This window comes from Cibotium barometz, chromosome 10, assembly GCF_041138505.1.
Source record: "Cibotium barometz isolate CiBa-2024 chromosome 10, ASM4113850v1, whole genome shotgun sequence".
NCBI lineage: Eukaryota > Viridiplantae > Streptophyta > Polypodiopsida > Cyatheales > Cibotiaceae > Cibotium > Cibotium barometz.
The window spans coordinates 54,539,265-54,560,641 of NC_141055.1; the positions used below are offsets into that span (position 1 = coordinate 54,539,265).

General features: G+C 51.3%; 1 protein-coding gene across 3 annotated transcripts in view; it reads right to left on the reverse strand.

Moving 5' to 3' along the window:
* Positions 1 to 21,377, reverse strand: part of LOC147635058 (uncharacterized) — a 37,218-nt gene that overhangs the window by 5,293 nt on the left and 10,548 nt on the right. For 2 of the 3 annotated variants that reach the window (XM_086804317.1, XM_086804319.1), the window contains exons 2-3: positions 15,834 to 16,359; positions 7,901 to 7,972 (exon numbers count right to left, since the gene is read on the reverse strand). In XM_086804317.1, coding sequence (XP_086660443.1) covers positions 7,901 to 7,972; positions 15,834 to 16,328 — 567 coding nt within the window. In that variant the 5' untranslated portion in view covers positions 16,329 to 16,359. Of the gene's footprint in view, positions 1 to 7,900; positions 7,973 to 15,833; positions 16,379 to 21,377 lie in introns of all 3 variants that reach the window. The other variant, XM_086804318.1, reaches the window with a different exon arrangement.

Genomic DNA, 21,377 nt, shown 5'->3' on the forward strand with positions numbered 1-21,377 from the left:
ATCGACCATCATACTTTCGCCAGTAACACTCTATTCTCTACTCTATGTTATTTTTCATACACTTTGCAAGTGATTTAGTCAGTTGGCAGCCATCCTGGGTTGCATTCAGTGAATATTGAGTACTTGCAGTGTGTTGAAAGATTTTGCATTTGGTAGACAGTCATGGCTGGCAGTAGTGATGTATTCAACATGTTGCCTGTTGAGGACAAACTTGATGGGACTAACTACCCATTGTGGTCCTATACGATGAGGCATGTACTGGTTGCTAAAGGCCTTTGGAATGTGGTCGGTGGTAGTGAAACTCGTCCTGTTTCATAACTACCAATGCAACCAGGTGCTGCAGGTAGATCTGAAGTAGAATCTGATACAGATGTCGCTCCTCCACATGCACCACCAATACCTCCCACTGCTGCTCAAACGAGATGGGATGGAAGAAATGCACAGGCACATGCATTGCTTGCACTTTCTATGAAGCGAAGCATTATTCCTCATATTCGGTTATGTAAGACTTCAAAACAGACATGGGGCCCGCCTTCTTGCAGATGTGGGCAAGATCCTGGACGACCAGCTACTGGGCCGTGGACATTACCAGATCGAGTTCGAGACCGCCCAGAGCGTGGCCAAGGTCCTTGCCATGAGTCCCCTTGACATCAGGGGTGCTCGGGCTTTCTTCAGACCTTGGCAGCATGGCTTTGACCCAGCAGTGGCTGGGCAGGGAGAGCGCCTTTTCCATGTTACAGTTTGCTTCCCTGGACTCCGCCGGGAGTATCTTCCGCTCCTCTCTAGGCTAGGAGCATTGGTGGGTTCGGTATTAGAGACTGGCCCCACAGCAGCTTCAATGGTGGCCAGAGGAGCTGGGCTACCTTCGGTCAGAGTTTTGATGTCTGACATCTCCTCCCTTCCTAAGGTCATTCAGCTACCTAGGATAGGGGGGGATGGATTGATCAAAGAGTGGAGTTTTCGGGGCTCCCGAACCAGTGCTTCATTTGCAGGCAGGTCGGTCATTTGGCCAAGGCCTGCCCTCGCAGGAGACCAATCCTCACCACTGCAGCAAGCCCCTGATGGCCCGCCCACAGATGCGGCTCGGCAGGCTGCCTCCGGGACACCTGCTCAGGCCACAGAGGCCTCGGAGTGGCAGCCTGGACAGGGGCACCGACAAGGGAGACAGCCACAGCAGCACGCCCAGAGACCGCTGCAGCAGCAGCCACAGTCTCAGCCTCACTGGGTTCCCGTGAGGAACAATTTTGCTCCCCTCCAGGAGGAGACCCCTGCGGCGACGACTGAGGACCAGGAGATGCCAGCACCCCCTCCTTCACCCCCCCACCCCCGTCCCCTCCCACCGCCTCGCTTCCACCTTCGCCTCCTCCCATCCCCGCTCCGGTTTCGGCAACGGCTCCCTCTCCACCCCCCTCGCCCCCCCTCCTCCCCCCCCCCCCCCCCCCCCCCGCCCGCCTCACCTTCCCGGGAGGCCTTGGCAGTCCCCTGGCGCTCACCTGCAGTCCGGAGGGCGCTGAGCACCGACCTCGCTCGAGCACCACAGAGGAGACCTACCATGCCGATTCGGGCTTCACGGATATCATCTATCCGCAGTCGGCTGAGTCGCCTCAGCATTAGACAGCGCTCGGAGGCTTTTGATTACGCCTTCACACGGCTTTTTGGAGCAAAGGGCCCCCATGAGCTAGCACCCATCCGAGTCCATGTAGTGATACCTCCGGTCCGCGGGGAGGAGGCACTTGATTCAGCGGTGGCCTTCTCGTTCCCTCTATGTGGCCCTTGCGACCGGGAGTGGACTCTAGAGCTCGCTCTTAGCACTTTGAAGACTCAGGCAGTTGAGTTTTCTCATCGTGTGAGCGATCTGGAGGTGACAGATGTGATAGGCCGACTATGGGAGTTGGCTCATTTTTTCTTGGATCCCGGGAGTGTGGATGCCTCAGGGATTCGTCATTTGGTCGTTCGCATAGTGGCAGACTTAGCACGCGACCCTGGATATGTATGTATACACGAGGTTGCTCTGTCAGAGCGGGAGGCAGTCGCCATGGGCCACAGCCCCACTGGCGCCTGATTCGTGATTCTTGCAGTACACCGGGTGGGCAGATTCGCAGCCGCTCGGATGGGGACTACTCTCCATCCAAGCCGCTTGCGAAGGCCCGCCGTACGGCTGAGACAGCATCCACCTCAGCAGGTCATCCATGAGGATCATCTCATGGAATGTACAGGGCCTTGGCGGAGCACATTTTATACGCTATCGTGGTTGCTTGAGGCAGGAGCTTCAGAGATGCCTGGTTGGTGGCAGCACTGATATTTTGATGATGCAGGAGCACCACTTGGGTGAGCGCAGGATCCGGAGATATGGTTCGGTGATGCCTGGTAGATGGGACACCTTTTGGTTTGCAGGGTTTGGTCCTTTGGGTGGACAGGGAGGAGTATGCATGGTCATTGCATGTGTATGGCGGCAAGCCATTGTGGATCGAGGGATCATTGTGCTTGGTAGAGCACAGTATGTCATTTTGAGGATGCATGATGAGCTATTGGGCGTGGTCAACGTCTATGCGCCCAATCATGCTAGTGCCAGAGCAGAGTTCTGGACCCAGGTTACGGATGCATTGCCAGAGGCCGCACATTGGTGTGTCGGGGGAGACTTCAACATGCTTGAGGACCCGGCCGATAGGGTGGGAGGCAGTCATGTTACAGTGCACGGCACGGAGCTTGCAGCTTGGGACCGGTTTTGCATGTCACTGAGGATCACTGATGCATGGCAGCATGGGGCCTTCTCCCGCTCTCAGGACAGTCTTAGTTTCTCTCGGTCGGATCGTCGGCAGGGAGGGACTAATCTATCACGGATTGATCGCTTTTATGTGGGCGACTGGTTAGGGGAGCGAGGGGGCTCCCTCGGCATTCCATATTGCCCAAGGGGTCCCCTATGGAAAAAAGAGTGTCTTTGGGTAGGACGTCACATCCATCCGGCACTTGTTCTCGCTGGCACCTCATTTTCAGATCATGCGCCAGTTAGATCTGGCATGATAGTCAGTGCTCTGACCAGGATGCAGCAGGCCAGTGTGCCCAAGGACTCATCGAGCTTAGCTCTTTTCTGCACGCTGCAGCTTTGACACGGCTGGGAGAGATTCGCGAGCGGGAGCATCACCTGAGACGCAGCCTTGCTTCGCTACAGCGCCTTCAGGAGCAGCAGCCTGCATGTGAGTGGGTGGCGTCACAGCTGAGCCAGGCACGCCAGGAGGTTAGAGAGGCAGAGGAGCAGAGACATGAGTTTTACTATCGTCGTCAGGCCTCTCAGTGGACGCAGCTTGGTGATAGAGTGACTGGGGAGTTTTTTGAGATAGACCTGCTTTCAGGGGAGCCAGCCACTCAGGATCGAGATGCTTGCAGACAGACTGTGTGGGCCCATGTGCAGAGGAGGGTCACAGATCGTATGGGTACAGTTCTTGGTGCTCCTCTTTCAGAGATTGAGCTTGCCGAGGCCTTGAGGGTCCTGCCGCGACATAGTTGCCCAGGGGAGGACGGACTGACGCCGGCCTTTTTTATGCGCTATTGGGACCTTTTGGGGCCAGGCCTCCGCAGGGGCTTTCAGTATGTTTTGGACACTGGGGCGATGCCACAGAGCTTTTCAGAGGGCTTGATCTTTCTTATCCCCAAGGGGGAGGGAGTATCAGATGATATTCGGCATTGGAGGCCTATTACGATCCTCAATACTGTCTACAGGGTCTTCACAAAGGCCTTGAGTTTGAGGATCCAGCCCTTCCTGGGGGAGTTGATTCATGCTACCCAGACAGGATTCGTCAAGAAGCGCAGTATCCTTGACAACATCTTTACTTTCTGGGAGGCGACGGCCCGAGCTAGATTTCTTGGCGAGGACTTGGTCGTGATGCTTCTCGATTTTGAGAAGGCATACGATAGAGTTGATTGGGGTTTCTTAGAGGGCACTATGCTTCGCCTGGGCTTTGAGCCAGGATGGATCAGAGGGGTGGCGGCTCTGTATTCCACAGCTCGTAGCCAGGTGTTGATTGCAGGAGGACAGTGGCCAAGTTTTGAGCTGACCAGATCAGTCCATCATCAGGGGTGTCCCCTCGCCCCTTTTCTTTTTCTCTTCTTTGCGGAGGCTATGAGCATGTATTTGACGGCAGAGGAGCTTGGTTTGAGAGGACTCCAGCTCCCAGTCCGGGGGGAGGACCTGCTCGATGCTGAGTTTGCAGACGACACGGGCTTATTTTTGCATGGCCAAGAGGCCAATCTTCTTCGGGCAGAGCAGTCACTCCAGGTTTTTAGTGCAGCTTCGGGAGCATTGATCAATTGGCGCAAGACAGTGGCCTTTTGGATCAGTAGTGCTCCCACTCCGGCATGGAGCCCGGACCCCGGTTTTAGATGGATTCCTCCTGGCACAGCAGTGCGGTATTTGGGATGCCAGATTGGACTAGATTTGTCACCTGAGCAGCAGATTGCCCCGCTTCTTCTGAGCATTCGGAAGAAGCTTTTGTATTGGAGTACAGCTCCACTATCCTTGGCTGGGAGGGTGGTGGTGGCAAATCAGGTGCTGTTAGCGACCATGTGTTACATTACGTCTTGCTGGATCTTCTCGAGCTCTTGCATCAGCCAGGTACAGAGGCTGATCAGGAACTTTCTTTGGTCTGGGCGGGACGGTCAGCCAGTCCGGGCAAAGGTTGCATGGGTAGTTATTACACTTCCGCTGGCTCAGGGAGGCTTGGGCATTATAGATCCAGTTGATCAGAGTAGAGCCTTATTGGGGAAGCTTATTGTTCGGGGGCTGCTTCCAAGCACTGAGCCTTGGAAAGAGCTTCTCTTGCAGCGGCTGCAGGCTCGGGCTCCCCCAGCAAGGGGGCTCTTGGGCACCAGAGATTCGCTGGATCTTCATAGAGATGAGGAGGACATGCCTCAGTAGAGGATGGGAGGACAGATTTGCTTTGAGCATCCTGAGAGCTTGGGAGCTGCTAAGACCGGGGCTCTCTCAGCGACCTCCTTCTTGTGTTGAGGAGCGGGCCAGACAGTCGCTCATCTGGAGCCCAGCGGTTCGCACAGAGCAGGGTCATATGCTGGGTTCTCGGCCTCGTCTAGCTTGGGGACCTTTAGCGGCAGGCCCAACACGTAGTTTTGGAGACTGGCAGGCCTTCTGCAGTCTCCCAGAGGAGATCCAGGTGGAGAGGCTGAGTCACTTCAGAGGGGGGTTGATTATGAGGGATGATATTCAAGAGGCACTCACAGAGGAATTGTTCACACCTTTCGAGCCAGTGGCCCCACGGTGGATGGGAGCCTTTACACAGTTGGAGATCCTGATTGCTGTTAGAGCTTGCACTGAGGATGGCAGATGCCTCTACTATGAGATTCACGATGAGGGCAGACTTCAGAGAGTGGAGGTGGAGTCGCCTTTGGTTGCAGAGTGCACCTTTCAAAGGATACGGGTTGTGGCCGCCGCTTCTCGGAAGTGGCATATTGACCCCGACCCTGCTGATGTGCTCCCAGATTGGCGCATATGGGCATATGCAGCACGCCCCTTGGCCCGGCTACAATGGGACCCTGGGGAGTACGAGTGGCATGATCCTTATGCATCCCTTGAGGCCACAGAGATCACCTTTTTCCAGTATACTGTTCGGCTGGGGGGCGGCATATTTTGACGGCGAGGAGGATGGTCTCTCCAGCTGCAGCGGGGCATTGGCGGCTACAGGGACTCTCATAGGAGTTCCTGGAGGATTTTTGGGCTCGGCTCTGGGCTAGTCGACAGGCCCGCAGGATCTCGACTTTCCAGTGTGGCTGGTCGCCCCACAGGGGCTCAGTAGTTGGCACCTGGCTTGTTTACAGCGGTCTTTCGGCGGCCTACGTCCGATGCGCCACCCTATGGAGACACAGAGACATTGCCTTTCGGATTGCCCTCAGGCGCAGCAGATTTGGCTGCGGATGCTGCGTATTCTAGAACCCCTCTCTCCAGAGGGTATGTTTACGTGGGGTGCCGCTGCTTGGTCGACTTCGTCAGGGCCTGCTATGGGCTATGAGATGGAGCAGGACAGTCAGGCCATCAGATTCATTAGGGGCCAGCCTCACCTGGTTTCGGCACCGGATTTCTCGTCCGCCAGCTGGACACAGGAGAGGGATTTACGATGGGAGCTCCTCAGCAGCCTCACCATCTGGTTCACCTGGAGGGCCCGGTGTTTCACGGCCTTTGAGGGGAGACTGGAGCCACCAGCAGAGACTGTACGGGGGATTTGGCAGGAGTTGATCCACACCCTGCGAGGACAGTATGACCGCATCCGGGGCGACTCGGATGAGGCGATCTTGCGGCGCCAGGCTTTTCACACCACCTGGCGTAGAGGCCCCTTCTACACCTTACACACGGGATCCCCCCGTTGGCATTACAGGCCACCTGTTTGGCTTCCCCCCCCCCCCCCCCCTATTGTATGATTTAGCCCCTCAGTCCTTTGTACTGATGCTTGTATTTTGCAGCACCTAGGGAGAGGTCTCCCGGGCTGCCTTGCTGTATTCACTGCTTTGTTTCTCTTATGAGCAGGAGAGATCTTTTGTAGCCCTACGGGCGTTTTTATATAACTAATGAAAGGATCTTTTCTCGAAATATATATATATATATATATATATATCAAATCCTGAAGGGTTCTACTATTGTACAATGTTGCACTAATGATGAGCCATCTTGTCACCATGCACTACAGTGCAAAGTGCATGTGACGGTCATGCCGAGCTTTCTTTGGGCATCTATGAGAAAGAGTTATTGGCTGTAATTCATGCCTTAATCATTTGGAAACATTATCTTCTTGTTGCAGCTAATTTTACAGTGAAGACATATCACCAAAGCTTAAGATACTTTCTCATGCAAACCAAACCTTCTGAGAAGCATATAAGGATGGAAAACTTCCTCTCTATATTTAAATTTCAGATTGTGCACACTTCAGAAGAATGTTGTGGTAGATGCATTGTCCTGGAGACCATATGTGGCCGCAGTTTCTGTTGCCTCACATGGGGACCTCTCTGCCATGCGAGATTTGTATCATTCCATTTGCAGATTTTAGGAAGAGTTGGGAAGAGATTATCCCTAGTTTACGGGATGAGGATATCTCTGATTAGGGGGAGAATATAGAATCCCTCTTCCCTTATCCTAATATAGCTGAGAAATTAATTTTTTGAATGTATAATTCTAGTGATAGAATATGAGAATTTGATAAGATGAGCGTTTAAAAAAAATAAAATTTAAAATTAATAATCAAGCTGCCATGTGTAAAAATCGAGTTGGGGATTTCAATGTGCAGATGTGCAAACTTTCAGGACCTTATAGCCCTTTTGATTAGCCGAGAAGATGAATGTCATGAATAAATCATCCTTCATTAATATACATGAGAAGGCCTTCTTCATAGACACAAGTAGAGGTAGAGGTAGATCTTTATCTCAAGGCCAAGCTGCAGGCTGATATGGAAACAAGAATCCTAGACAATAAGAACATGATTCCAATTTGCAAATAAGAGGCCGCTCTAGAGGCATGGGGGGACAAAGAGGCCGAGATGCAGGCCGATATGGTTTATGGGGACTTGCTAGTGTAAATGCCAAATCTCCAGAGAACATTGAGTTCTCCTGAATGCTTTGTAGGGGGGCCAAAACTCTAAAGTCGCAAAGCATACGACAAGGTAAAAATCATAAAGGATGGAAGTAGAAAGTTGTCTAATCTGAATTTGACCCTTCATTTAGGCCAAAGAGAAGTTTCATGTCTCCCCATTTTGTCCCTTTTTGTGGTACATCTATTAGGGTCATGATCAAGTGTAGTGAGTGTGTGTATTTGTGTGTACGCGCACACAATATACATACATACATTTACATTTACATATATACACAGAAATACATATAATAAGAATCACACAAGAAATTTTAGTACCTCTAGCTCAGCCCGAGCAATCATTAGATCCTTGGCAATGGCACTTGCATCAGCATCTAGTTGACGAAGCACCTGCATAAAATCCATGGCATGTTAAAATCATCCTCGCTTGGTTTTTTCAAGACCATGCATCATAAGAGGAAAAAAGACTCTTAGAATGTATTTCTAGGCAATGGCAATGTCAAACAGCTGCAAAGGGAATGCTTGAGTGTCCCGAATGAGGACATGGATTCCAAAACTCTGAGAGAGCTTTTCCTTGGCCCTCCGCAAAAAGCTGCTCATAAGCCTGTTCTGCTCAGCCCTAGCAGGAAGGTTATATTTCCCCTCCTTTAGAAACATCACCACAAAAAGGAAAGATGTAGCTATTCTTTAAAAAACACTCAAAAAAGGCGTCATATGCTCACCCTTTTTCTCTTTCTAGGTCTGGTTGTGCTGGAAATGCTTATATTCTGTCCAGCCCTGGTAGACCATGCCCTAAAAACAGATGAGTCGCATCAGGCTTTCCCAGCTCTGCTAGGCAAAAGGCGTGCCTTGTTATAATCCATCCTTTTCTTTCCAGCAAAGAGATACTTCTATTAGTTAAAACAGCAGCCATAGGCTAAGTGTACATGCTAAAAACAGGGGGGAAGGGGAAAAAAGCCACACCAGCAACTGGTTCGCTGAAGCTTCCGCTCCCCCCCCCTGCTCGCGCTGCTGCCTGCACGCCCTCCCCCCTTCCCGCCCTCGAGTCCTGTCCCCCCCCCCCCCCCCCCCCCCCCCCCGCCTGCCCTGTGTTGCTGCCGCCCTCGCGTTTGCTCCCCCCCGCCTGGTTCTCTTGCGCCCCCCGCCCCAGCACTGTAGCGCCCGCCGCCCCCTGCTCCTCTCCTTCACGCCCCCCTCCCTTCTTCAGCGCCCCGCCCTCCCTCTGCCAGCCTCCGCCCTCTCTTCCCCCCCACCCCCCTTTCGCGTTGCTTCCACCCCCCCTGGTTTTTTCTTCGCCGCCGCCTCCCCCCCCCTTCTTTCTACTTTTTTCCGTCCCGTGGGGGTTTTTTGCCTTCCGCCTTCCCCTTTCGCCCTTTGTGTGCAGCTCGGTTCTTGCAGGACTCTCCGCATTCGCTCCTAGCTTCAGACTCTGATGGAGGCTCCTCCTGCCCCACCTCAGAGGGACTCTTCCGCAGCCCCCTCGCCCGCCCCTGAGGATACCCCCATCAGGCTTTCTCTTTCGCCAGAAGAGAGGAAGCGAGCCTCGCCGCAGAGGTGGAACGCCTCCAGGCACATTCCACCATCTGCCGTATAGTCGGCACTCGCCCCAGCAGAGGGGAGATCCGGGATCTTCTCCAGGCCCGCCTTCTTGCAAATGTGGGCAAGATCCTGGACGTTCAGTTACTGGACCGTGGACACTACCAGATTGAGTTCGAGACATCCCAAAGCGTGGCCCACGTCCTAGCCATGAGTCCCCTTGACATCAGGGGCGCTCGAGCATTCTTCAGACCTTGGCAGCATGGCTTTGACCCAGCAACGGCCGAGCAGGGAGAGCGCCTATTTCATGTTACAGTTTGCTTCCCTGGACTCTGCCGTGAGTACCTTCCGCTCCTTTCTAGGCTAGGAGCATTGGTGGGGTCGGTGCTTGAGACTGGCCCCACAGCAGCTTCAGTGGTGGCTAGAGCAACTGGGCTACCTTCGGTCAGAGTTTTGGTTCCTGACATCTCCTCCCTTCCGAAGGTCATTCAGCTACCTAGGATAGGGGGGGGATGGATTGATCAGAGAGTGGAGTTTTCGGGGCTCCCGAACCAGTGTTTTATCTGCAGGCAGGTCGGCCACATGGCCAAGGCCTGCCCTCGCAGGAGACCCCGACCTTCACCGCAGCAGCAGGCCCCCGATGGCCCGCCCACAGATGCGGCTCAGCAGGCATCCTCCGGGACACCTGCTCAACCCACAGAGACCTCGGAGTGGCAGCCTGGACAGGGGCGCCGACGAGGGAGACAGCCACAGCAGCACGCCCAGAGACCGATGCAGCAGCAGCCACAGTCTCAGCACCACTGGGTTCCCGTGAGGAACAGCTTTGCTCCCCTCTAGGAGGAGACCCCAGCGCCGACTGAGGACCAAGAGATGCCAGCACCCCCTCCTTCGCCCCCGTCCCCCCCTCCCGCCTCGCTTCCACCTTCGCCTCCTCCCGTTCCCGCTCCGGTTTTGGCAGCGGCTCCTTCTCCACCCCCTTCTCCCCCACCTCCTCCCCCCCCACTCGCCTTAGCTCCCCGGGAGGCCCTGGCAGTTCCCTAGCGTTCACCTGCAGTCCGGCGGACACTGAGCACCGACCTTGCTTGAGCACCACAGAGGAGACTTACCATGCCGATTCGGGCTTCACGAATATCCTCTATCCGCAGTCGGCTGAGTCGCCTCGACACTAGACAGTGCTCGGAGGCTTTTGATTACTCCTTCACACAGCTTTTTGGAGCGGAGGGCCCCCATGAGCCAACACCCATCAAAGTTCATGTAGTGATACCTCCGGCCCGAGGGGAGGAGGCACTTGATTCAACGGTGGCCTTCTCATTCCCTCTCTGTGGCCCTAGCGACCGGGAGTGGACTATGGATCTCGCTCTTAGCATTTTGAAGACTCAGGCAGTTGAGTTTTCTTACCATGTGAGCGATCTGGAGGTGACAGGTGTGATAGGCCGACTATGGGAGTTGGCCCATTTTTTCTTTGATACCGGGAGTGTGGATGCCTCTAGGATTCGACATTTGGTGGTTCACATAGTGGCAGACTTAGCACGCGACCCTGGATATGTATGCATACACGAGGTTGCTCTGTCTGAGCGGGAGGCAGTCGCCATGGAGCACAGCCACCACTGGCGCCTGATCTGAGATTCTTGCAGCACACCGGGTGGGCAGATTTGTAGCCGCTCGGATGGGGACTATTCTCCATCCAAGCCGCTTGCGAAGGCCCGCCGTACGGCTGAGACAGCCTCCACCTCAGCAAGTCATCCATGAGGATCATCTCATGGAATATTAAGGGCCTTGGCGGCGCACACTATATACATTATCGTGGTTGCCTAAGGCAGGAGCTTCAGAGATGCCTGGTTGGGGGCAATATTGATATTCTGATGATGCAAGAACACCATTTGGGTGAGAGCAGGATCCGGAGATACGGTTCGGTGATGCCTGGTAGATGGGACACATTTTGGTCTGCAAGGTTTGGCCCCTTAGGTGAGCAGGGAGGAGTATGTATGGTCATTGCGGATGTATGGCGGCAGGCCATTGTGGATCGCGGGATCATTGTGCCTGGTAGAGCACAGTATGTCATTGTGAGGATGCATGATGAGCTCTTTGGCGTGCTCAATGTCTATGCGCCCAACCATGCTAGTGCCAGAGCAGAGTTCTGGACCCAGGTTACGGATGCATTGCCAGAGGCCCAACATTGGTGTGTCAAGGGGAGACTTCAACATGCTTGAGGACCCGGCCGATAGGGTGGGAGGCAGTCATGTTACAGTGCACGGCACGGAGCTTGCAGCTTGGGAGCGATTTTGCATGACACTGAGGATCACTGATGCATGGCAGCATGAGGCTTTCTCCCGCTCTCAGGACAATCTTAGTTTCTCTCAGTCGGATCGCCGACAGGGAGGGACTAATCTATCACGGATTGATCGCTTCTATGTGGGCGATAGGTTAGGGGAGCGTGGGGGCTCCGTTGGCATTCTCGCTGGCACCTCTTTTTCAGACCATGCGCCAGTTATTTTGACACTTGAGGAGAGGACACGGGAGACCAGCTTGCAATTGAGGATCCCAGAGAGGGTACTTACAGATCCTAGTCTCACTGAGGACATTGAGAGGATATGGCATGATAGGCAGAGCTCTGACCAGGATGCAACAGGCCAGTGTGCCCAGGGACTCATCGAGCTCAGCTCTTTTTTGCACGCTCCAACCTTGACACGGCTGGGAGAGACTCGCGAGCGGGAGCGTCGGTTGAGACGTAGCCTTGCTTCGCTTCAGCGCCTTCAGGAGCAGCAGCCTACATGTGAGTGGGTGGCGTCCCAGCTGAGCCAGGCACGCCAGGAGGTTAGAGAGGCAGAGGAGCAAAGACATGAGTTCTACTATCGTCGCCACGCCTCTCAGTGGACGCAGCTTGGTGATAGAGTGACTAGGGAGTACTGGACCCCGCCATGCTCGAGCAGGAGTCCACCAGCTCAGGAGGCAGGACGGATCGGTAGCCACTGAGCCCGGGGAGATCAGAGCCATTGCCACTGAGTTCTATAGAGACCTGCTTTCAGCGGAGCCAGCCACTGAGGCTCGGGATGCTTGCAGACAGACTGTGTGGGCCCATGTGCAGAGGAGGGTCACAGATCGTATGCGCACAGTTCTCGGTGAGCCTCTTTCAGAGGTTGAGCTTGCTGAGGCCTTGAAAGTTGAGGGTCCTTCCACGCCATAGTTGCCCTAGGGAGGACGGATTGACGCCTGCCTTTTTTATGCGCTATTGGGACCTTTTGGGGCCAGGCCTCCGCAGGGGCTTTCAGTATGTTTTGGACACTGGGGTGATGCCACACAGCTTTTCAGAGGGCTTGATCTTTCTTATCCCCAAGGGGAAGGGAGTATCAGATGATCTTCGGCATTGGAGACCTATTACGATCCTCAATACTGTCTACAAGGTCTTAGCAAAGGCCTTGAGTTTGAGGATCCAGCCCTTCCTCGAGGAGTTGATTCATGATACCCAGACAGGATTCGTCAAGGAGCGCAGTATCCTTGACAACATTTTCACCTTCTGGGAGGCGACGGCCCGAGCTAGATTTCTCGGTGAGGACCTGGTCGTGATGCTTCTCGATTTTGAGAAGGCATACGATAGAGTCGATTGGGGTTTCTTAGAGGGCACTATGCTTCGCCTGGGCTTTGAGCCAGTTTGGATTCGAGGAGTGGCAGCTCTATATTCCATAGCTCGTAGCCAGGTGCTGATGGCAGGAGGACGGGGGCCGAGTTTTGAGTTGACCATATCAGTCCGTCAGGGGTGTCCTCTCGCCCCTTTTCTTTTTCTCTTCTTTGCTGAGGCTATGAGCATGTATCTGACGGCAGAGGAGGTTGGTTTGAGAGGACTCCAGCTCCCAGTCCGGGGGGAGGACCTGCTCGATGCTGAGTTTGCTGATGACACGGGTTTATTTTTGCATGGCCAGGAGGCCAATCTTCAGCGGGGGCAGTCGCTTCAGGTTTTTAGTGCAGCTTCGGGAGCATTGATCAATTGGCGCAAGACAGTGGCCTTTTGGATCAGTAGCGCTCCCACTCCGGCATGGAGCCCAGACCCGGGTTTTAGATGGATTCCTCCTGGCACAGCAGTGCGGTATTTGGGATGCCAAATTGGACTAGATTTGTCACCTAAGGAGCAGATTGCCCCGCTTCTTCTGAGCATTCGGAAGAAGCTTTTGTATTGGAGTACCGCTAGGCTATCCTTGGCTGGGAGGGTGGTGGTGGCGAATCAGGTGCTTTTAGCGACCATGTGGTACATCACGTCTTGCTGGATCTTCTCGAGCTCTTGCATCAGCCAGGTACAGAGGCTGATCAGGAACTTTCTTTGGTCTGGGCGGGATGGTCAGCCAGCCCGGGCCAAGGTTGCTTGGGCAGTTATTACACTTCCGCTGGCCCAGGGGGGACTTGGGCATTATAGATCCAGTTGATCAGAGTAGAGCCTTATTGGGGAAGCTTATTGTTCGGGGGCTGCTTCCAGGCGATGAGCCTTGGAAAGAGCTGCTTTTTCACTGGCTACAGGCTAGGGCTCCCCCAGCAGGGGGCACTTGGGCACCAGAGATACGATGGATCTTCATAGAGATGAGGAGGACAGGCCTCAGTAGAGGATGGGAGGACAGATTTGCCTTGAGCATCCTGTGAGGACCGGGACTCTCTCAGAGACGACCTTCTTGTGATGAGGAGCGGGCCAGACAGCCGCTCATCTAGAGCCCAGCGGTACGCACAGAGCAAGGTCATATGCTGGGTTCTCGGCCTCGTCTAGCCTGGGGACCATTGGCGGCAGGCCCAGCACATAGTTTTGGAGACTGGCAGGCCTTCTGCAGTCTCCCATAGGAGATCCAGGTGGAGAGGCTGACTCACTTCAGAGAGGGGCTGATTATGAGGGATGACATTCAGGAGGCACTCACAGAGGAGTGGTTCACGCCTCTCGAGCCAGTGGCCCCACGGTGGATGGGAGCCTTTACACAGTTGGAGATCCTGATTGCTGTCAGAGCTTGCACTGAGGATGGTAGATGCCTCTAATATGAGATCCAGGATGAGGGAAGACTTCAGAGAGTGGAGGCGGAGTCGCCTTTGGTTGCAGAGTGCATCTTTCAGAGGATACGGGTAGTGGCCGCCGCTTCCCGGAAGTGGCATATTGATCCAGACCCTGCAGATGTGGACTCTGATTGGCGCATATGGGCATATGCAGCACGCCCCTTGGCCTGTCTCCAGTGGGACCCTGGCGAGTACGAGTGGCATGATCCTTATGCATCCCCCGAGGCCACATAGATCACCTTTTTCCAGTACACTGTTCGGTTGGGGAGACATATTTTGACGGCGAGGAGGATGGTCTCTCCAGCTGCATCGGAGCATTGGCGGCTGCAGGGACTCTCACAGGAGTTCCTGGAGGATTTTTGGACCAGGCTCTAGGCTAGTCAATAGGCACGCAGGATCTCGACTTTCCAGTGGTGGCTGGTCGCCCACAGGGGCTCTGCAGTTGGCACCTGGCTTGTCTATAGTGGTCTTCCGATGCGACCACCCGTTGGAGACACAGAGACATTGCCTATGGGACTGTCCTCAGGCTCAGTCCAAATGGAACAAACGGACTCCGCTGGGTGGTGAGAGTGCCTCAATGGCCTCGCTGCAACAGGCCCACCATATATGCCATGCAGCTACACTGCTAATGATCTCCCATCTCTGACAAGTCCTGGGAGACCAGGGATCCGACAGTCTGTCTAGAGAGGATACAATATCAATCATGCAGTAAGAGAGCCATAGAGCCTGTCCTCCCGTAGGAGAGAGTGGGGCTGGTCTCAATCACCCAGGATACTACCCCCCAGGTGATGGTGTGTGGCTCGGACTGTACCATCGTGTAGAGGTGGAGGATCCTCTACCAAACATGTTGTGCTTTGATACAATCCCACAGGCAATGCTGCTGTGACTCCATAGGATGGCTGCAACGTGCACACTATGCTGGCGTCCTCCAATGTGCCGACAGTGAGGTTGTGGTGGGCTAACTGCCCAAGGAAGAGTGTGCTCTTCCTTGGTCGATAGATGTCCCATAGGTGCTTCCAAAAAATCTCCGAGGAAGCGGCAAGAGATGCCCTAGAAGGCCCGGTGGACTGCCGCTGCCGGGGCACCATCGATCTCATGCATCTCGATCCTACCACCCATCCTCGCCATGTAATGAAAAAAGGGCGTGGTCAGGCTCTCCGGACTGAAGAGGTCCTGCCACTCCCACTCACCTAGGTCCCACCGGACATGTGTCAAGAGGTCGGTTTTCCAAGCTAAAGGGGTCCTTCCACTCCCACTCGTCTGGGTCCCACTAGACAAGTGTCAGAGGTTGGCTCTCCCAGAGCAAAAGCGCCAAGATCTATCATAGGCCACTTTGGCTGGAGAAGGGTCAATGTGCCACTGGTGATCGTGAAAGCCAATAATCCTCACCCACTAAAGAGATCCGCCGCTGAAATCCTCGTGCCTTACAATAAAGAAACAAGTAAGCCTCCTTGAATCATAAAACTTAATATCGTCTACTCAAAACTAGTCATCACCTTAAGCAACCCCTACTCCCTTTGCCAAAGCAAATCCAAAAACAGCACTTGCATACATGATGTATCTTTAAATTCATGTACTAAACAACAGCACTTTCGTTTCTGATAGCACCAGTGAAGATACCATACACATTGAATTCCAGCATTAAAACCCATGTAAAAACTCTGCAAGACAGGGTTGCATATGAAGCACTTACACGACTTCCTGTTGCATCTAAGCCTTTCATGGTCCGATAAGCGATTCGGTCATACTCAAAAACTGCTTCGTCAGCAATATTCCGCAGATGTTGAGACCTTTCATCAACAAACTCTATCATGCGTGCCTTTCCTACTTGAATGCGTACCATGTCTACTAACATCTGCTGGACCTTAGCATCCCCGCTAGTTTCATCACTAGCTGCGGAATTGGGACCATACAAAGACCGAAGGGCTACATAAGATCTTCTTTTTCCATGGCTGTAGAACACACTAGGTTTTAGAGGACGTATGTACAGCCCAAAGCAGTGTGAATCCAGGAGACCGTCTGATGTTGCATGTGGCTTCTTCCCTCCACAAATAGCGACAGATTTACCCGGACAGCCAATGACTATTTTGTTGATTAAAGGGCAGACACCAGAAAATCTTCTGCGGCTGAGATCGGTTTTCAGTCCAATTGCTTCCACAACCACAGAGTGGTGTGCTAATGGTGCCATAAAAAACTTTGCTGACTAATCAGATGACAGACTGCATGAAAACACAGCATCTGTCAGAAATAAACACAAACTATTACAAAACAACATCATTCGGGCATCAAAATTTAACTTAAAAATTATTTTGTTTTGTTTTTGTTGACAAATCACATGACAAACTGCATGAAAACATAGCATTTGTCAGAAATATTTACAAAAATCTTCACTAAATGATAACATTTAAGCATAAAAAGTTAACTAAGGATTTGTTTTGATACTTAAAATACGCCCTCTCTTTAAAAGCCACCTCCTAGCTAGAATACCTTAGGAATTTTTCCCTGGGCCAAAGATTTTGAGAAATATACTGGGCCAAAGATTTTGAGAAATATACTACCCAACCCTAAAGCTCCTTAACCTTTTTTGACACTGTGTTACACCAACAAGGTCAGTTCACTGTATGATTCATAATTGATTGATGCTCTAGTCTGTCATCTATATCATCTGCAGAGACCTGGAAGAGTCTGTCATCTATATCATCTGCCGAGCAGCACGTGTGCTTGCGTTAATCCTCCTGGAGACCTTCTACTTGCTGCGTTTTCCTTTCACAGCAGTTTCCGTTCCTTCAGCAGCAGCTCCTTGTGGTGCTTGCCTTCTGGGCTGCCCGGCTGCCCAGGGCATGTGCACAAGCAAGGGGTTGAAGACTAAACAGGGTTAGGGTTAGGGTTTACAGAAAGAAAACAGGCATGGAAAACAAGCAGGGAGTGAACACGACTGCAGTAGATATCTCAATGATAGAAAAATGTGAAGTACAAGCCACATGATAGTGACCCCTAAAGGATAAGTGTTCACATGACCGGCCATAAATGTGCCGGGTGGACCAAAACACTTATAAACTGCATATAAGTGAAAATGAACTAAACTGGGGGAAAAAACCTCCACTAACTGAAGTAAAAAGTGCCCCAGTAACCTACTGATGATCACTAGCACTCCTCTGGGTGCATACACAGCATAAAACCCAACAAACCCCCCTGGAGTGATATGTGATCACTGTACATCATCCACCAAAAGGGAACAAATTCAAAGCATTGCGGAATGCTTCAAATTTCGGACGTGGTAATGCCTTGGTGAAGATGTCTGCCACATTCTGATCTGTAGGACAGTAGATCAGACTGATATCTCCTGCCTGGAGTCTCTCCCGAACAAAATGATAGTGAATCTCAATGTGTTTCGTGCGAGCATGAAACACAGGATTCCTGGCCACAGCAATGGCACTCTGACTATCAGTATAGATAGGTGTAGGCTCCTCCACTGAAATATCCATATCAGTCATAAGACGACGCAGCCAAACACACTCAACAGTAGTAGTGTAGGCTGCTCTGTACTTTGCCTCACAAGATGAAGTGGCCACCGTGGTCTGTTTCTTGCTTAGCCAAGAAATGCATGAAGCGCCAAGGAAGAAACAATTCCCACTAGTGGAATGTCTGGTATCAAAATCACCAGCCCAATCTGAATCACTGTAAGCATGTAACTGCATGTCACCCCCCTCAGGATAAAGCAACCCAAGAGACAAGGTACCCTGCAAATAACGGAATACACGCTTCACAGCTTGCCAATGTGACAACCGTGGCTGTGCATGAATCTGCTCAACTGAGAGACTGCATACTGAATATCTGGCCTTGTATTACACAAGTATATGAGGCACCCAACAGCCTGAGCATATGTAGTGGCATCAAAGGAAACACTGTCATCTTGTAGTGACAGTTTCATCCCAGGCTCCATAGGAGTACTAATAGGCTTGCAATCCTGAAATTTAAACTTCTCCAAAAGTTTAGTAACATAACGTGATTGCAACAACCCAATGCCTCTGTTATCCTGCACAAACTGTATGCCCAAATAGTAATGTACAAGGCCCAAGTCAGACATGTCAAATGTCTGTTGCAGTATTTCTTTAAATGCTGCAATTTTGTCATCATTTGATCCCATGAGCAAGAGATCATCCACATAAAGACTGATGACCAGCAGATTTGTCTCTTCTTTCTTGACATACAAAGTGGTCTCTGATGGACTGTTCACAAATCCCTGAGTGAGTAGAAAAGCATCTATTTTTGCATACCAAGCTCGTGGAGCTTGTTTCAAACCATACAAGGCCTTTTTCAGCCTGCATACTTTCCCCTCATGACCATGTTCTGCAAATCCCATGGGCTGAAACACATAAACTTCCTCCTCGAGGTCCCCATGTAGGAATGCAGTCTTTATGTCCAACTGATGAACAACCCAACCACGATGTGCAGCCAATGCAATGACACACCTAAGTGTCGACATACGGGATGTAGGAGCAAATGTCTCCTCATAATCAATGCCCTTCTTCTGTGCATAGCCCTTTGCAACTAGACGGGCTTTGTACCTGTCAATGGATCCATCTGCATGTCTTTTCAACTTGTAGACCCATTTAGTACCAATGGCTTTCTTGCCTTTGGGCAGATCAACCAAATCCCATGTTTGATTCTTTTTAATAGAATCAATCTCATCCTGCATGGCTTTGTTCCAATGCACATTATCTCGTGCATCCACGAATGAATCAGGCTCATCATCATCCTGTAAACTGGCTGCCATAACCAGATTCAAATCCATGATGTGTGCATGCTCATTGGTCCTTGTCTCCCTACGAGTACGACCAGCAAGAGGACCCTCTAAATGGCTGTCCTGTAGTGTCCTCAAATACCATCTAGGTATATGTCTGACCTGTGGTGCCTGCTGTCCCATATTTGGTTCAGCTTCTGGCTCATTTGGCTGCTGAAATTCTGCACCACCTACATCATTTGCTGGCTGTCCATTACCCTCATGAGTTGGATCACCAACTGTGGAATGAAACTCCATGGGTAGAAGACCTTCAAATACATCATTTTCAGCCTGATTTGCCTCATAACCAGCCATGGATAATTCTGATTTTTCATCAAAAATCACATCCCGGCTGATAAATATCTTCTTGGATAGTGGGTCATATAACCTGTAGCCCTTGCTCTCATGGCTATACCCAACAAAAATGCATTTTGTGGCTTTATCATCAAGCTTCCTCCTCAACTCTTTGGGTATGTGTGCATATGCAAGGCACCCAAAGATACGAAAATGCGATACAGAAGGCTTGCGGCCATGGCAAGCCTCAAAAGGAGTAATAGAAACCAATGCCTTTGTGGGACATCGATTCAAAATATGACAAGCACACATTACTGCTTCCACCCAAAAGATATGTGGTAGTCTTTTTGCCTTTAGCATACATCTGGCCATCTCCATGAGTGACCGATTTTTCCTTTCTGCAACCCCATTCTGCTGTGGAGTGTAAGGAGTAGTATACTGATGTTTTATACCTCTACTCCCAAGAAAAGAATTCAGCACATGTGACATATATTCCCCCCCTCGGTCAGAACGGAGAGTCTTCACTTTGCATCCAGACTCTGTCTCAGCAAGTGCTACAAAGGCCAAAAATGCATCATATACCTGTGATTTCTGTGTCAAAGGATAGACCCAGCATATACGAGAGAAGTCATCAATAAATGTTGCAAAATAAAAGCAACCACCTAATGACTTCGTCTGCATGGGACCACAAAGATCACTGTGTATAAGTTGCAACTTTGCAGTTGCTCTTAGAGCCTGATCACGTGGGAAGGAAAACCTGTGCATTTTTCCCAAAATACATCCTTCACAAATGTGATCTGGAGGCTTCTCCATGAGTGGTAGATCTGTAAACATATTATGTCGCTGCATAAGCATAAGACTACCAAAATTTACATGCCCCATGCGAGCATGCCATAACTCCGCATCAACCATAGCTGGAGTAAGAGTGAATGCATGATAAGCAGACTGATCCACTGGCTGAAATGCATCCAACTCATAAAGTCCATGACATAATGTACCAGTAAGCATCAAGGTCAAGGCATTTGCTTTGTCTCTGACCATGCATTTATCATCATCAAAGTGGACTTGCATTCCACAATGTGCTAAAGAAGAAATGGACAACAAATTCTTCTTTATCCCTGGTACATATAAGGCATCTGTAAGGCGGAGAATGGAGCCATCAATGGCTGTAAGCTGAATCTCCCCAATGCCACACACTGGATATGAAGCATTGTTGGCACACTGAACAGTTTTGCCAACAGGGGCAGGGCCAACATGACTAAACAAATCCCTGCGAGATGTGATATGCTTTGAGGCACCACTATCAAAATACCAAGTACATGCATGCTCTGTCAAACTGAGTGCCTGTGTAGACCAAGAGGCATCATAGCTGCATGTAAAAAAACAGTAATCTCTGTCCTCAACAAAAGAAGCAGTTTCTGGAGGAGCTTTAGGAGCATCATTAACAGACATCCCAGCTTCCTTTGCCTTCTCTTTGGCAATCCTCTTCCTACATTCCGTGATGTAGGGACCTGGCTTCTTACAGTAATGACATTTTCCCTTCTTCTTGGGCTGTCCATCACTTTTCTTGGTATCCTGTGAAGAACCACCATCACCTGAATTTTGATTTGCACTCTTTGGCTGAGATTTCCCTTTCCCCTTTTGACCTGTAGTAAATGCTTGTTCAGCATTTGTGTTCATATTCATATTCTTCCTCATTTGCTCCTCTTGTAGTAAGAGAGCAACAAGTTCCTGATACTTGAGGGGTTCAACAGCATTCCTCATGCTGAGGTTCAAAGAGGTATGGAAAGCCAAGTAAGATCTTGGCAAAGAGTGCAAAATGGTGGACACAAGCTGTGTCTCAGGAATAATCTCATCCACATTGATGAGTTGCTCTCTCAAATCCTGCAGCTTGTTTAAGTGGCTAGACATATCATCTCCTTCATTCATTTTCTGATTTTCCAGCTCTCTTTTCAAAAATGAGATCCTAGCCTCATTACGAGCAGCATACATCTGCTCCAAAGTCACCCATGCATTCTGTGAAGTGCCAGCTGAACGAATATGAGGTATAATGGACCTCTGAACTGACAATGCAATGAGTGACAATGCTTGTGCATCCCTGGCATCCCATGTCTTTTGAGCATTTGTTCTCTGAACAGGCAATGGCTGTCCTGGAGCCTG